This window comes from Phascolarctos cinereus, unplaced genomic scaffold (genome assembly GCF_003287225.1).
Source record: "Phascolarctos cinereus isolate Bilbo 61053 unplaced genomic scaffold, phaCin_HiC Scaffold_4;HRSCAF=312, whole genome shotgun sequence".
In the NCBI taxonomy this organism is placed as follows: Eukaryota; Metazoa; Chordata; class Mammalia; order Diprotodontia; family Phascolarctidae; genus Phascolarctos; species Phascolarctos cinereus.
In genome coordinates this window covers 451,287,261-451,303,452 of record NW_027555847.1, presented here as the reverse complement: position 1 = coordinate 451,303,452, position 16,192 = coordinate 451,287,261, and the positions used below count along the sequence as shown (strand labels likewise).

Genomic DNA, 16,192 nt, shown 5'->3' with positions numbered 1-16,192 from the left:
GTGATTCAATCAATTAAATGGCAAAAGAAAAGAAAACAATACAGGATTTGCAGGGGGGAAGGGTGGTAAGTCATTCTGTTGCAACTGGCTTAAAGAAAAAAAGTGTAATTTTAAGTACTTCTAACTGCATGTTGCTCTTATCTACCTACTGTATTAAAATTTTGATTATATCATGTTTTCTATCTTCAACAAAAGAGAAAAGGGAAAGAGAAAACAACAAGATTCTCAACAAACCCAACAAAATATCTTGATTCCAGTTAATATCTATCTGCCCCAGTGTTAGGGAAGTATGTCCTAGCTTAGCTGCATATTTCTTATTAAGTTTATTTTCAGAAAACAAGATTTGATAAATACTTTTCAAATAACATTATTCAGTGCTTTGACAAAAAGTCTTCAATATGTTAGCATGGGTACAATGAGGGAGATCCCTCCCAACTATACAATTCTAGGATTCCATGAAATACTCTTTTTCATCTTTCTGCCCCAAATAAAAATGTCCAAATTACTGTGGGAGATAGTGTAGTGTAGTATGTAGTGTTATTAGCAGCTCTAACCTGTCATTCTTTCCAGTTCCCTGTGTCCCTTCCAGTTTCAGTGTCCTCCTCATCCTTTCCAATGTCTTCCCTGTCTTTTTTTCTGTAACATCTCCACATCCTCAAGTTATTCCATCCCCCTGCTTTTTCCTCTTCTACTTCCTCAGTCAAAAAAGGAAACAAGAAATTTTAAGTTGCAAACTATCCTAAGTGATAAGGGCAGACAAAATAGTATTGAAATTTATTTATTTCTATCATTAACCCCCTTTTTGGGCATAGGATATTAATTTTTCTTAGCTATCTTATAAAAAAATTATAGTACTTGACTAAATGTAGATTTGGCTAGTATTGTCAGCATAGTCTCAGCGACAGTATGTATTTTAACCTCTTCTCCTCCTGTCTATTTTACAACAGAGTCAAGATCACAAATGGATTTGGGGGCGAGTCAGCAGAAAATTCTTATTGGAGATTGGAGAAAAGGCTGAGAATTGAGGTTATGATGAATTTCTACTCTCAGTAGGAAAAAAAACCCACTAGGATTCACATTTCAGATTAACTTCCATCAAACACATTTCCTCTTTTATGGCTACCAAAAAGCCTCCTCCTCCCCTAGAACATAGACTTACCTTTTCTCACTGGATGGTTTTGACGCTTGTCCTTTCAATCCACACAGTTTGTAAGATCAGAGGGAGTACAATTTTGATCTAAAGGACTGGCCAGGAAACGAGACTGATCCATGCCTGCATTCTGTCCGTTTCCTTCATCCTCCCCTTTGAAGGAGAAGGAATTTAAACTATCCTACTTCCTCTTTGCAGCGCTATATCACCTTCCTTTTCCCCCTGCCCTTTCTCCTTTGGGTGCCATAAACCTGTTGGCCCTTTGTACTGTCTGCAGCAGCTGTCAACAGAAACTAGTCATCCTGGACTCTTTCTTTGCCAGTTATATCCAGCCTCCTCTTAACTCTTCCAATCCATTCTAGCTTTTAGTGGAGGGAAGAGGCTGTAAAATTCCGAATTTCATTCATGCCTAACCCTGTCTCCAAAGTAGAACTATAGGGAAAAGCAGAACTCTGCATGATTCTACCCCCACTGCAAACCTCGTGGCTGGGTTCCGGGCAGCATGAGCCAAGTACAGCCCTAATCGCGAAAAATTACAATTCCATTAGGGGAAAAACCCGGGATTTTCCAGTGACCTGCCAGAGTGGGGTTTAAAAGGGCGCCCTGGGGCAGCGGCGCTTTCATTTCAGATAAGAAGCAGTCGCAGAGCTGCGGCAGCCCGCCCCGCACGTCGGGTGCCAGTAAGAAAGTAAGCAGGCACGGGCGCAGGAGTCAGGAGACTGGAAAGGTTCGGTGCTAGGTTTCTGGTGTGGGGGACTGGGTAGTGGGTTAGGAGAGGGAGATGGGCTGCAAGCCGAGACCGGGACTGGGCTGGAGGCTGACCCCGCTGAAGGGTCGCGGGCTTTCTCCGGGCGGGAGGAACAGGCTACCGGAGGGCGCAGCTCCCAGCTACCCTTTGCTGCCCGCCAGGGGAGGCGCGGCCCCAGGTGTGAGAGGCTGCACCTCGCGTGCACGCCCGCTCGCCCGAATCGCGGGCTGGGAAGAGGAGACCCTGGGCTCTCAGAGAGTGCAAAGTGCGAAGTGGAGCTGCAAAAGAAAATCGGTGGTTCGGGGTGGGGGCTGCGCCGAGCCACCGGGCGCCCCAAGGTGCACGGGACGCAGTACCTGTCACGCTTACCATGGAACATGGTCTGCGTGCGCTGCAGGAGCCGGTTGCGGTCATGTTGGCGGCAGCAGAGTCTCATGGCCCATGGTGGCCGCCTGCCTCCGTCTCCGCCTCCTCCTCCGCCGAGGTTCACAGGAGTGTGCACTGGGCCAGACGGGCTCTACAGCTGGCTTGTCTCACCCACGCCGCGCCCGCCGCTTCATCCATCCCGGGGGGGCGGTGCACTCCACCAGCGGGTTCTGGGCTTCGCTTGCTTTTTCCGTGACTTCCGTGTGCCCGGCCAGCGGTCTACTTTCAGTTTCTACTTTGGGGCTTGTTCTGACGGAGTAAACTTCGGGTTCATCCCTGGGACGCCTTCCTCCCGACCTGGTCCCTTCTCTCTTACACTCTCCTCTCTCTCCCTTACATCAAGAGTCTTACCCGCGTGGCCCGAGCACTTCTGGAGACTTTCCAAGCAACTAACTCCAGGAGAAATTGTTGGCACTAGAAAGTGATAGCCCCGTTATGAATTAGAGCGATCCGGGTCAGTCTTCCCAGATGACCTCTATCACATTAACTAAATACTGGGAGGCTGTGGACTGAGGGCATCTGTTTTTCCTGTGGCCAGGGAAACTATTTATACAGCATGCAAGGGTGGAATCCCAAGAGCTAGAGAAATCAACTTTACCAGTCTGCTGCTGATGCTTTGGGAATTCCCAAGCTGTCCAGTGAAAAGGGAAGGTTGAGTAGGATTGCGTGACTGAAACTGGTTACACTCTCTTGTCCACCCTTAAACTATATCACTTTACATGCTGAGTTCTGTAAATGTATCCACTAATGGCTCCAGAGTCTCAGAGGGGCGTATGCCTCATCCAGAACATATGGATATCTTTGATCCATGAGTCTTAGTCCAAAATAAAATGAACAGGGAAAACTCTCTCAAATACAAATTTGTCTTAATTAACTTTAATTGAATCATTGAGATGTTTATTAATTTTTTCTTTGAGTTTTGAAGCCTATCTTAAATGGAGATTGTTTTATTCTTTACATACCCAACACTTAGCACTATCCTAGGCTCCTAGTAGGCACTTAATAGATGCTTGTTGATTGATGTGGGATAGAAGGTCAGATTTCTAAATACTTAGTAACTGAGTGTGATTGTAGTGGAAAGAACACTGAATATGAAGTTCAGCTATGTGTATTATAATTCTAGCTACTTAATTGTGGGATTCAGGAAAAAGCAACTGGCACTACACTATCTCAGTTTCCTCATCTAGCAATTGAATTCAGTGTATTTAGATGGAACTCAAGAGGCAAATTTGACTTCATAATTATCTCTACAACTTGGTGGCTTTGGAAGTATTTGCTTTATTCAAAAGAAACCAGATAGTAAAACTTGGGGGGAGGGGGTGGTGTTATATATTAGGATATTCTTTTGTCAAGACATTGACAAAGCAAAGCAGAGTAGCATTTGAAATAAGATCAATAGGGGAGGGAGGAAAGTGATATTTTAATAAGTGTATTACAGTTTACCTGGACAGAAAGAGGAACAAGATGAGGAATTTGAAAAAACAGATCCCAAGCCTGTCACAGAAGCATGACATGGTAGTGGAGATTGAGGGGGAGAAAGGCTTCAATTACCTGGGCATAAACTAGCTCTTTCCCTGTCAAAAGCAGAGCAGCTAATAATTTCTTGGGTTGTTTTAATGGTAATCTCATACTTCAAAAGGTGGAGGAACCAATCTGGGTAAATTTTATTTTGGGATCTGATATATACTGAAAGAGAACCTGGTTGCTGGGATGGAAATTATGGGAACTTTGGGGGCATGGAACTGATAGAATTTGTGATACAGAAGGAGAAGAAAACTGAGATGAGTTTGAGATTCATCCAATATTTTTGGAATAGAGATTTTAAATCCTTTCAGAAAAAGTATAGACAATATGCCATTGACTACAATTCTACAGAACAAGTGAGGCTAGTAGGGATGAGATGCTAGCTAGAAGGAACTTCTGAAAACAGAAAGAGAAAGACTTTAATGAATGGACAAAAGAGAAGTGATTAATGAGACTGATGTGAATGTGTAAGAAACTCACTAGTCAACTTGCTTTAAAATAAAGGGTATCTTTTGTTTTTATGTTACCTACATATCCAAATCCACATATCCTCCCTTCTCAAAGTGCTATCCCTTGTAACAACGAATTAAAAAGGCATGTGCTGGAGGGCAGGAAGGTATGAACAATGAACCAAGATATAGAAAAACTCAAACATATGCAGTGTTCTTCACCATAGATGACTTGCCTTAAAAAGATATGTGAAAAAAATGGAAGCAAGAGAATAAATACAATAGAGTAATAAGATCCTGTAAAAATAGTATCTGGGGTCCAAAGCTCAGAATGAGCAAAGGCTAGTAAGGGAAACTAAAAGTAACAAAGCAGTTTTTTTTAAGCTGTAGTTGGGAAAATAGGTTCAGAAAAGACTAGTACTGCTGTTGATGTTGGATGGGACAATGACATTGGATGGCAGAGAAGGTGAAACTACTCAACTCATTTTCTTCAGTTTTCTCTATGAAGGAGAGTAATCTTTAGAATGGAAAAGAAAGAAAAATACTTTTAGAAAGTTGATCACCAGTATAAGTAAGGGGAGAGTAAGAAACTGCTTAACTAGATTTCAATTTGCTTGGGTTACTGAGCGAACCAGGAGATATGATAGCTGAGTCACTAAAAGATCATAAAAAACTGAAGTAAAAGAAAAAAAGCAAAAAAAAAATGGAAAAGGGCAAGTTTTATCTCAGTTTTCACCATAAGAGAGAAAATAGAATCTTGCAAACTCTACAAAGAGAAATGATGCAGGTGAGTTTGACTTCAGTGCCTGGAAACATTCTAGAATGTGTATCATTAGAGCAATTGTTAGCAAATATTTGGAAAAGGGAGCAGTGATCAAAAGGGCCTGCATTTCTCTAGCAAAAGTATGTTATACCAGACTCCAATTTTTTTTTAAAACAGTGCTTAGAATGTAGCTGGCATTTAATAAATGTGGATTGATTGGTAGGATGTGGAAAAGATATAGATGAGGGTTGGATAGTAGGATTAGGTAGATTTAGATTGATTGAGCAGACCCAGAGAGTAATCAATAATGGTTTGATGTCAGCTTAGCAGAATGTCTTCAGAGGAGTACCAGAGATATCTGCTTGATCCTGTGCTACTTAATACTTCTTTTTAATCAATGACCTATATAAGGTCATAGATGGAATGTTTATCATATATACAGATGACACAAGGCTGGGAGGGATAGCTAACACATTTGATAACATTCAGGATGCAAAAATATTTTGACAGGTGAGAACATTAGATCACTCTGGATAAGATGAAATTTAATAGAGATAAATAGAAATTAATAGAGATAAGATTTAAAGTAATAGAGATAAATAGATATAAAGTCTTACACTGGCGTTTAAAAAATAAATTTCCCAAGTGTAAGATGAGGGAGTTGTGGCCAAACAGCAATTTGTCTGAAAAATATGCAGTTTTTAATGAACTTCATCATGTCAACATTGTGTTAAAGCAACCAAGAAATCTGTAATCTTAAGCTGCATTTGGAGAAGTGGGGTAACCAGAACTGGGAAGTGATGGTCTTCTCTGCCTTGGTCAGACCACATCTGGAATATTACCTGCACTTCTGGCTACCAAATTTTAGGAAGGATATTGAGTAGGGAAAGAGCCTGAGGAAGGTGAAGAGTATGCCGAAGTATCTCAGGATCATGTTGCGTGAGAATATGATGAAGTTGCTGAGAATGTTCATTCTGGAGAAGAGAAGGAAGGCTATACATAATAACTTTCTTCACATATGTGGAAGAGGGATTAACCTTGATCATTTTGGCTCCAGGGGAGCAGAACCAAGAGTTGTAGGCAAAATTTGGCAGAGATCTATTTAAACTTGATGTTGGGAATCTCTAACCCCCCAAACCCTGCCCATAACTTCCTAACAATTAGAACTATCTCCAGGTGAAATGAATGAATTGCCTCAAGATGTGGTAGATTTTCCCTTCCTGGGTATTTATAAGCCTTCTGGATGACTTCATGTTGGGTGTGATGTAGAAGGGATTCTGGTTTGGGTCCAAGGTGGACTAACTAGATCAAATTAAGGGCTGTTAAGAGGTCCCCTGAACTTATCTTTTTGAGTTACCATATTTTCTAGAAACATTGGACCCAGAACATGCAGGAGGCCCTGAATGCCTGAATGTGTCAAGGATGAAGCACCCCCCCTCCCACACAGCTGACATAAGTTGTTGTTTGTACCCCAAACTGGATTCCTTGTATGTCCTTGGGAGTCATGATAGGCACCAGCCAGTCTGGGAAAATGCTTGAGCAGCTGAGGTCCTTTGCAGATTTGAGGCCCCTTCCATCTTCATAATCTAGTTGTTCCTAAGGGAAAAGAATGAAGCTTTTGCCATCACCTTACTTCTCCTCTTCAGGAGGGTTTTCCCCCTTTTTTCCACCTTTACTACACCTTCTCCCCCGATGCCACACCCCTTCCTGTTTTCTCCTCCTCCTTTTGCTGTACTGTCATAAATATGCAAACTTCTGTGAGCTCTTTGGGTTCCACATGAATGTTCATTTCTCTTTTAATAAACTGGTTTTCACATAAGTCTTGTGATGTGATTGCCTGTTGGTAATAGTTAATGAAGTCTCTTTCAGCTCTGAAATTTAGTGATTTATAAGATCAGAAGATCTAAACACTTTAGAATTCAGAGAAGGTGATTGTCTTATACTTGTGGGTAACACAAGGATGAAGAAATAAGTGTAGAAGGAGAGACAAGTAGAATTAATGTAGATGTTCCTGGGGGGGGGTAAAAGGCATCATAGTGAAGGGAATAATAAAAATAATAAAAGTTAATTACATTCAGAAGATGGTATTGTAAAAATATATGGCACAAAATATCCCCCATTAACCTGAGATGGACTCTCTTTTTTATACATATAAGGTCCATAGTGAGAGTGGTTCTAAAGCAAAGTAAAATGCTGCACATTTGTAGAGAACACATGTGGCAAAGGAGTACCTCCCACCCCTGGCCCTGGAAGTCCTTTGTCAGGGAGTGGCATCTTTGCTAGACTGGTCATCTGATGTTGAGCCAAGCTCTTTTTCCACTGCGTTGGGCTACTTCACTGCTGCTGGTAATATTCCCCTGCTTTCTGTTTCGAGGAGAAGAAAAGGTGCCAGCAGTTTCCCTGTGAACTCTCCAAACTTTGTAATGCAAACAAGCTACCAAGAATGCTGCCTGTGCTCATCTAGCTCATGGTTGCTTTTTAGTTATCTCCTGAATACTGCTGTTGACTCTGTTGGACTCTGCTGTTGAGTCTCTGGGCAATCCTGGCTTCCAGCTTTGAGGGAGAAGATGCACCATTCCAAACTTTCTTCAAGTCTCAAAGGGAGAGGAAGACTCTGGGAAGAAGCCAACATGTAGAGGAGATAGAACTTCAATCATGCCCCTATTTCCAGCTTACTACACTAAAGACTTTGGGAAACCTCCCTTTGGGTGATATCTGAGAGTCTCGGTTGAACTGAGTTATCTTGCTCTCAATGGGAGATCTCATTTACTTTGTATTGTCTGGTATATATTCTCCTATATATACTTGATCTGTTTTTCTATCAACTTGGATAACTGGGTTTATCTGCAACTTGCCATGTATGTTCATTGTGGAACTGGCATTTGGTAGGAAAATCAAGCCTTGGACATTTGCTTGGGCCCTTCCTTTCCCATTAAGGAAAAGGAAGCAGATGTATCTTGAACCTCAAAATTACTTCCCTTAGACTAACAATATTTAAGGAAGCAGGTAGATATAATTCTAGTCTGGTATCCCCTCTCTCTAAGGAGAACCAAGTGAGATACTAAAGATGTCTTCCTGCAAGCCACATCTAGTGGCTTTTTTTGTTTGTTTGTTTTTGCAAGGCAATGGGATGAACTTACTTGCCCAGGGTCACATAGCTAGTAAGTGTCAAGTATCTGAGGGCAGATTTGAACTCAGGTCTTCCTGAATCCAGGGCTGGTGCTCTATCCACTGTGACATCTAGCTGCTCCCCCTGCAAACCACATCTAGACAGACAGTTGTGAACTCAGCCTACACAGGGAAGAGCAATGCTCCTGCATGCTATCTACCCACACACCCAAAAAAAGGCCTTAACAGTTCCTGCTCTCAAGGAGCTCAAAGTCTAATGGGGATTATCCAAACCAAGCTTCCATCTCATGGCCAGTGTCTGGAAACAGACCAGAGAAGTTTAGTTTGGAATCTTAGATGATGTCTTCATATTCAACGGAAGATTCTTAGGATTTCAATTGGTTTGGATGCCCCATTTGCCTATAGATTGTGGGGATAGCTGGTACTTTTTAAGAAGGTGCTTTTTAGAAGAAAGAAGAAATGCAATAATAGCTTGATTCCCTAAGAAAATTGCACTGGGCCTGGGAAATTGCCATCCTATAAAATGGAGGTCATGCAACCAAGCTTGCTAAGGATTCAATTGGACAGGATTTTGTAGCGTGACAGAATTATACAAATGAATCTCAAGATGTCTCTTTTTGTCCTGGAGCCTGCACTTTTTTTTGGTCATTCAATCTCTGGTATCCAGTTCTAGGAATAATTGGTCCCAGGGATAGATTACTGAAGCCTTTTATTTACCATTGGGCCACACCCTCAAAACGCAAATCACCTTCTCTGACCTGTTACCAGAAAGTAATTACAAATCATTGGAAATTTCTGATGAAAACTGGTATAAAATAAATTATGTCATTAGAATTATATCTGGCTCTTAGAGATTAATGATACAAGATTTCATGAAAGGACTATATTTTCAGTTACCTGGATACTACCTGTAACTTTTCTAGTTTTCTTGAGTTTAGTTTTTATAGGATCATCTGTAGTAGTTCTTAACCTAACGTTTGTGAACTTTTTATATCTGTATATTTATATGTGTATCCATATATCCTCTAAATTTTGTATCTGTAGTTCTGTATATCCATATCTATATATCTATATCATATATCTGCATATCGCTACATATAATAAATTTTTATCATTAGTCATATATCCGTATATATATGTATACATAAACATGTATATATAATTATATGCATATTTTCATACCTGTATAAATGCCACATACACATACATATGTATATAATTCATATATCATGTGCATGTGTATATATAGCACATGCACATGCATATCATATGTGTCATATATGTTTAGGCATGTCCTATATATCTATGTGGCACATCTAGAATATTAGTGTATATACATGTAGAGTATGTATACCCTATATACATATTTTATGTTGTATATATGTATAATACATGGCATTTACAGTGCTGTATTAACATATGACATGTATATCTATAGATGAAGTTGCATTTTGATATGACTGTCTAATCCTATACCTTTTATTTTATTGTTTTAAAAAAATAATATTTTGAGAAATCCATAGGCTTTGCCAAACTGCCAAAAGAGTCCATGATAGATACACAAAGGTTAAGAACTCATGGTATAGTCTAATCTTCTCATTTTGCATAAAAGAAAAATGGACATTGTTGGATTAGATGAGATGAAAACTTGGTCCCCTGTTGTGTAACCATCAGATGAAGAAGTTTCTGCAAACTTAACTAAGTTGGTCCCCTCACAGACCCATATTCTCACCCTTTCTAGCTTGGTAAGACCAACTAGAACTTGCGTACTGATGGCATAATCTCCAAGAATTGAAAGTAAGGATTATTGGGGGGCGGGGGTTGCGTTTCTGTCTTCAGCACCTAACAAAGTGCCTCCTACAAGGTGGGAATTTCATATCAGGTTACCTCCCTGATATTCAGAGGCATACAAGAAGGAGGACAGCAGTATGTCATGCTAGATGATTTGAAATTCTAAACAGAATTCTTGGAGTAATAGAAAAAGATCAAAGCTGGGATCATGGATATCCTTAATAAAAACTTGCTTGCTCAGAATTTAAAGTGTATCTTTGATGACAAATGTCTAAGGATGGAAAATTTTATAGATGGATTCAAAATATCCTAAAGTTTCAGAAACTAGAGAAAGGGAGTTCTTACTATTATGTATTCCAAAGCTTTCAGAAACCTATGTAGAAATCCTTAAAAGATTTAATATAAAAATATTGTGTAAGCTCTGTAAATTATAATTGATAAAAATTTTGAACGCCAGCAAGTCTGTCTCTATAGGTGTTTAGTGCAGTACTGTATTATAAAACTTAGAAAACAATGGCATTTTACAGAAAGGACTGTCACTAAATCAACAAGCATTTATTAAGTGCCTATTATGTGCTAGGTGCTGGAGATACAAGTGCAAAGACTCATACAGAGATTATATTCTAATGGGGAGACAACAAATAAAAATATACAAATAGCATAAAAGTAAGGTAAAGAAATACAAATATATGTGAAATAGGGTAGTTTGGGATGTCAGTCAGTCAACAAACATATTTAGTAGCTGTTATGTACCAGGCACTGTGTTAAGCACTGATGATACAAAAGGAGGCAAAAGTGATTCCCTACCCTCAAGGGCTCAAAGGGGGAGACAACAGACATTAAGAGAGGAAAGGAACTAGAATTAAGAAGGGTTGAGAAAGACTTCCTGTAGAAGATGGGATTTTAGTTGAGACTTAAAGGAAGCCAGGGAAGCCAGTGGCTGAAGATGAGGAGGGAAAACAACTCCGGCATGGGAGACAATGAGAGATGTCCTGAGCTGAGAGATGGAATGTCTTGTTCATGGAATAGCCAGTAGGCCAGTATCAATGGATTGAAGAGTATGATGAAGGGAATAAACTTGTAAGAAGACTACAGAAGTAGAAGGGAGCTAAGTTAAAAAGGGTTTTGAATACCAGACAAGAGGATTTTGTGTTTGATCCTAGATGTGATAAGGAGCCACTGGAGTTTCTTGAGATGGGGGTTGGGGGGTAGAGCAATCACAACTTCATGAAACTTACAAGAAAACTAGGTTTATTACAAGAGAAATGAACATACATGTGGAACCCAAACAGTTCCCAATCCATATAGAAGTTTGCATTTTTATAACAGCAGGACAAAGGGAATCTCCACTTAAAAGACCTTGGCATGGGAGTAAAGGTGGTAAAAAGCCCCTCTGGAAGGGAAGGAACAAGGCAATGGCAGAAGCTACATTCTTTTCCCTTGGGAACTGCTGGACTATGAAGATAGGATGGGCTACACATCTACAAGGATCCCAGCTGCACAAGCAGTTTCTCAGCCTAGTGCAGACTGACTGGTGCCTGTTTCGACTCCCAAGGACATAGGGAATCCAGCTTGAGATGCAAACAGCATAGTATGTCAGCTCAGGGTGGGACTTTGTCTTTGACACATTCAGGGCCTCTTGCAAACTCTAGGTCCAGTGTGTCTGGAAATATGGCAACTCAAAAAGACAAGTTCAAGGGACTCCCTTAATATTTCTTAGCAGGGTTGGAAGTGACATGTTCAGACCTGTGCTTTAGGAAAATCACTTTGGTGGCTGAATGGAACATTGATTATTTGTGTGGGGAGAGACTTGAGTCAGGCAGAACTATCAGTAGGTGTGAGGTGATGGAGGGCCTAAACCAGAGTGGCAGCAGTGTCAGAGGAGAGAAGGAGGTTCATCCAAGACATATTGCAAAGGTAAAATTGGCCAGCCTTGGCAACAGATTGAAAGTGGGGGTGGGGTTGGATTGAGAGATAGTAAAGAGTTGAGGATGACTCCTAGGTTGTGAGCTTGAGTGATAGGAGGGTGGTGTTGCCCTCCACAGTAATACTGAAGGTAGGAGGTAGGGAGGTTTTAGGGGAAAAGATAATGAATTCAGCTCTGGAAATGTTAAATTTAAGATGTCTACTAAACATCCATTTTGAGTTATCTGAAATGCAGTTGGAGATGTGAGAAGTACTAGCTTTTGGGGAAAGCTAGCTTAGAAGAAGAGAAGTAGTGTTTGGGGAAATCAGGAAAGATTTCATGCAGAAGATTGTAACTGAGCTACTTCTTAAAGGAAGAGAGATTCTATGAGGCAGATTAAGGAGGGGTGAGTATCAGGTTTATAGACTGGTAATCAGTGTAAAAAAGTGGAGATGCAAAATGAAGAAGAAAGAAGGGCAGTTTGGCTGGCTGCCAGAATTCAGAACTCTCATATAATAATGCCTGAGGCTGGAAAGATAATTTGAGACAGTTCTGAAAGGCTCTAAAATGTAAACAGAGGAAGCAAAAGGAAGCTCCTGGCATTGATTAAATAAGGAAGTGATATGGTTAGAGCTGAGCTCAAGGAAAAATACTTTTGTCAGCAGTGTGTAGAATAGACTGGAATAGTGTGAAACCTGAGTCAGGGATACTAATTGGGAGACTTTTGCCAACATACGGATGAGAGGTGATGAGCACCTGGGAGTTCTGTGAGTGGCAAGAAGGGATCAGATGTAAGAGATTCTGTGGAGGTTGAAAGAGCAGGATTTGACAAGTAATTGGATCTATGGGGTATGGAAGACTGAGAAACAAAGGATAATACTGACATTAAAAACCTTGGAACATAGAAGGATGGCAGTGACAGAAGAGGGGATAATTCTTGGGGATAGATAATGAATTCTATTTGGGACATTCAGTTTGAAACATCTAATAGATGAAAGAAGATGTGGGATTGAAGCTGGGTGTATGTTGTATCTTGAATAGTTTAAGCCTCCAAGACCTAACTTCCTCGATATGCAGTTACTGTTTACATGTAGACAAATATTACATAGAAAAATTCGAAATCTAGTTAAATAATTTATATTCTGCAGTGTGATCCCAGCTGGTTGCATCTAGTTTCAGAGCTTATCTGTAAGAAATAACTGATATAATGAAAAGGTAATTGAATTGAGAGTCCGGGGACCTGAGTTCTAAAACGAACTCTGCTCATAAGTAGCTGTGTGATTTTAGGCAGGTAACTAAACTTTTTTTGGGCTCACTTTCCATCTCTGCAAAATTAGGAGACTGAACTACAGTTATCCTTTGCACATCTTGGGGGTTAGAGGTGTGGTGCACCTACAATCTGGAAAATCCACGTAAATTTTTTTCGTCCTCCCTTCAGACCAGAAAAGAAGTCTGAATTTTTTCTTTCTTTCTATCTTTTAATGGGGTTTGTAGGACCTTATTTTAAAATTTGGGTTAAGTATTTGATAATAGGCTCTGTGTTGTCTGCTGTCATCTTTATCTTCTGTAAAACTCTCCCAAAATTCCTTTTTAATTTCTTATGCCTACCTATGATACATTGAAACTTGATGGGGAAAGTAGTGATGTAGAAAGGATAACTGTAGGTGACCTCCAAAGTTCCTCCCAGCTTGTCGAGTCTAATAAATTACCAGTTGTTTGGAATTCGGATATATTTTACCACAAAAAAATCATAGATCATTATAAATATTTTGGAGAGTTATATGATAAAATAGAATGAGTCACAAAATTAATCATGCCTTTTGACCTAGTGATTTCATTGTTAAGACTTTATCTTAAAATAGCATAATAAGATCAAGTTATATAAAAATATTCCTAGTTGAAAATAGATGTGTGACCCTGAGCAAGTCACCTACCTTCACTTAACCTCACTTTATTCTTCTGTAAAATGATGAGGTTAGACTAGAAGACCTCTAAAATCCCTTCCAGTTTTAATCTGTGATCCTACCATATACACCATAGAAACCAGAAGCAATAACCCTTACACCCAACAACTGGGGAGTAGTTAAATAAACTATAGTATGTTGACATAATGGAATATTATGACACCAAAGAAATGATAAATACAAAGAATATGTGGAAATATAAAAAGACATATATGAAGTGAGACAAGTCAACAAATACAGAACGCTATATACACTGATCACAACTATATATGTGTACATATATATATGTATTTGTAAGGATTGTCTCAAATTATATGTATATGTAATATGTATAAGTGTATATCTAGCTATCTAGTTACTTGGTACATGCAAGCACAAAACCAAAAAGTTACAGAACTTCAGGCAGCCTTGGAAGGATATAGAGAGCAAACACTTTTTTTTTTGGTTGTTTATTATGTATTACTTTGGGTCTGCTTAGTCAAATGATAAAGTTTGATGTTAGATTTTATTCCTTATTTTGTGCTTTATTATATTTGTTTTCAGTTGATATTTACTGAGTCTCTATTGGAACTATTAAATGGCTACTCTTTGAATATCTATTAACATGTATTCATAGTTCATTTTCTGATGCTCACAAGTTAATATGTCTAGTTGTTGTTCAGTCGTATCCGACTCTTTGTGACCCCTTTGGGGTTTTCTTGGCAAAGATTTTACTACCTAGCTGTACATGTTGTACAGTGATGGTTTTATTCCCATTTTCTTGATTAAAAACAGTAGTAACTTTTTAGTACTATTCAAACACTGAGATAGGTTTTCCAATCCTAACTTTGTTGTTTGATATCTTCCCTTTGGCTCAACATTCTTTTTCCCTTTGTCACTGATTAAAATAAAAAACCAAAAACCAAAACAAAAAAAAACACATTGTTTTCAAATCCCTCCCCCTCACTGAAACCTGAACAAGGAACTCTGATTCTATCACTGATTTGTCCAAGTACATGTTGCAGCAGTTTCTGAAGGAAATATGTAACTAAAAATCCCCTAAAAACTGGATTCTTAAATGATCTGTGAAGCATTTAGATACTACAGTGATAAATGGTACATTAATTTAGAGGCCCAAGACTGAGTATCATCTTGCCAAAATGTTACTGTAAGGTGTTTGTCTGCAGAAGGAGATTTTGGAGTCAATGAATGGCATAGGCCTAGGAGGGATGTCGAAAGTTACATAATTAGATTGGGAAAGTACATGGACACATATGAAGAAAGAAAATAGAGCAGGTGGTAAGAGATAAATAGAATTCAATGCCAAAAAGCAAGCCATCAAATCAGAGGTCCCTGAAATAACAGATTCTTTCAATTCCCTGATACTCCTCAAAACATTCCATAAATAGAGAATCCAAAGGGCAGTAACAATGCCCTAAAAATATTCTAGTGGCCTGTGACCAATGAGGCTTGCCCAATTTTCGTTTCTGGATTTTCCCTTGTTGATAATGACCTCCCTGCTCAGAGCAACTTCTTTTGTAACTCTCTAATATATCTAATAAAATCTCTTATAAAATTATGTATTATTGCTATTTGTCACCACATTATATCTCTCATTAGACTGTTAGTTCTCTGCAGGCAGGGATTGTATCCTACCTAATCATATCTTCCCCACTGTCTAGCAAACTGCTCTATACACAGCAGGCACTCAAGTAATTTTTTTTTAATTGGAAGGCCAGTACTTTCTGGTACAAACATGGCTATTGTCAAATACCAGAAGAACTAATAGACAGATCACATTCAGGAGGCATTGCTTTATTTCACACTGAAGTTAGAGGTAGGTTAACCAGAGACTTGAGTCATGGTCCTTTCACTGAACTAAGGTGAACTAATGCCCTGTACTTCTGAAGAAATAACTATCATATCCCTTTAAAATAGCCAGGGAAAATCCTTTACCTATTTACTGTTCCAAACACCAAGATAACTAGATTTATAGTCCTAATTCTTTTGTTTGATATTTTCTTTCTGACATAGCATTCTTTTCGTCTGTCACTGGTAAGATAATTGTTTTCAAAATCCTTCAGAATCAATGAAATGTCAATTTATCTAATTGTTATGCTTATTTTGATTCACAGAAACCTTTCACATCCCTAAAGGACTCATTATATTGGGATTTTTTTAATTATAGGGGGAGAGTAGGATAGGAGTAATATATCTAATCCTCCTTGAGATCAGTCTTCTCTAACAATTGAAATATTTGGAACCAGGTCTTTGTCCACTGAAGGCAAATGTATCTCAGAGCATTGAGTGATTTGATATGCTTCTTCATTTCATTTTGGCAGTCTAAGTGGCTTGTAATGTGA

The 16,192-nt window shown here is 39.2% G+C and overlaps 1 protein-coding gene and 1 long non-coding RNA gene across 6 annotated transcripts in view; one reads left to right on the top strand and one right to left on the bottom strand.

The window, feature by feature from the left end:
- Nucleotides 1–2,852, bottom strand: part of IL7 (interleukin 7) — a 96,800-nt gene extending 93,948 nt beyond the window's left edge. For 2 of the 5 annotated variants that reach the window (XM_020973932.2, XM_020973935.2), the window contains exon 1: nucleotides 2,268–2,839. In XM_020973932.2, the coding sequence (XP_020829591.1) occupies nucleotides 2,268–2,334 (67 nt within the window). In that variant the 5' untranslated portion in view covers nucleotides 2,335–2,839. Of the gene's footprint in view, nucleotides 1–2,267 lie in introns of all 5 variants that reach the window. The other 3 variants (XM_020973934.2, XM_020973933.2, XM_078153354.1) reach the window with 3 other exon arrangements.
- LOC144456962 (uncharacterized) overlaps nucleotides 1,732–16,192 on the top strand; it is a 128,303-nt gene continuing 113,842 nt past the window's right edge. Inside the window, exon 1 of the long non-coding RNA XR_013486209.1 lies at nucleotides 1,732–1,877. This is a non-coding gene — a long non-coding RNA (uncharacterized LOC144456962). The remainder of the gene's footprint in view (nucleotides 1,878–16,192) is intronic.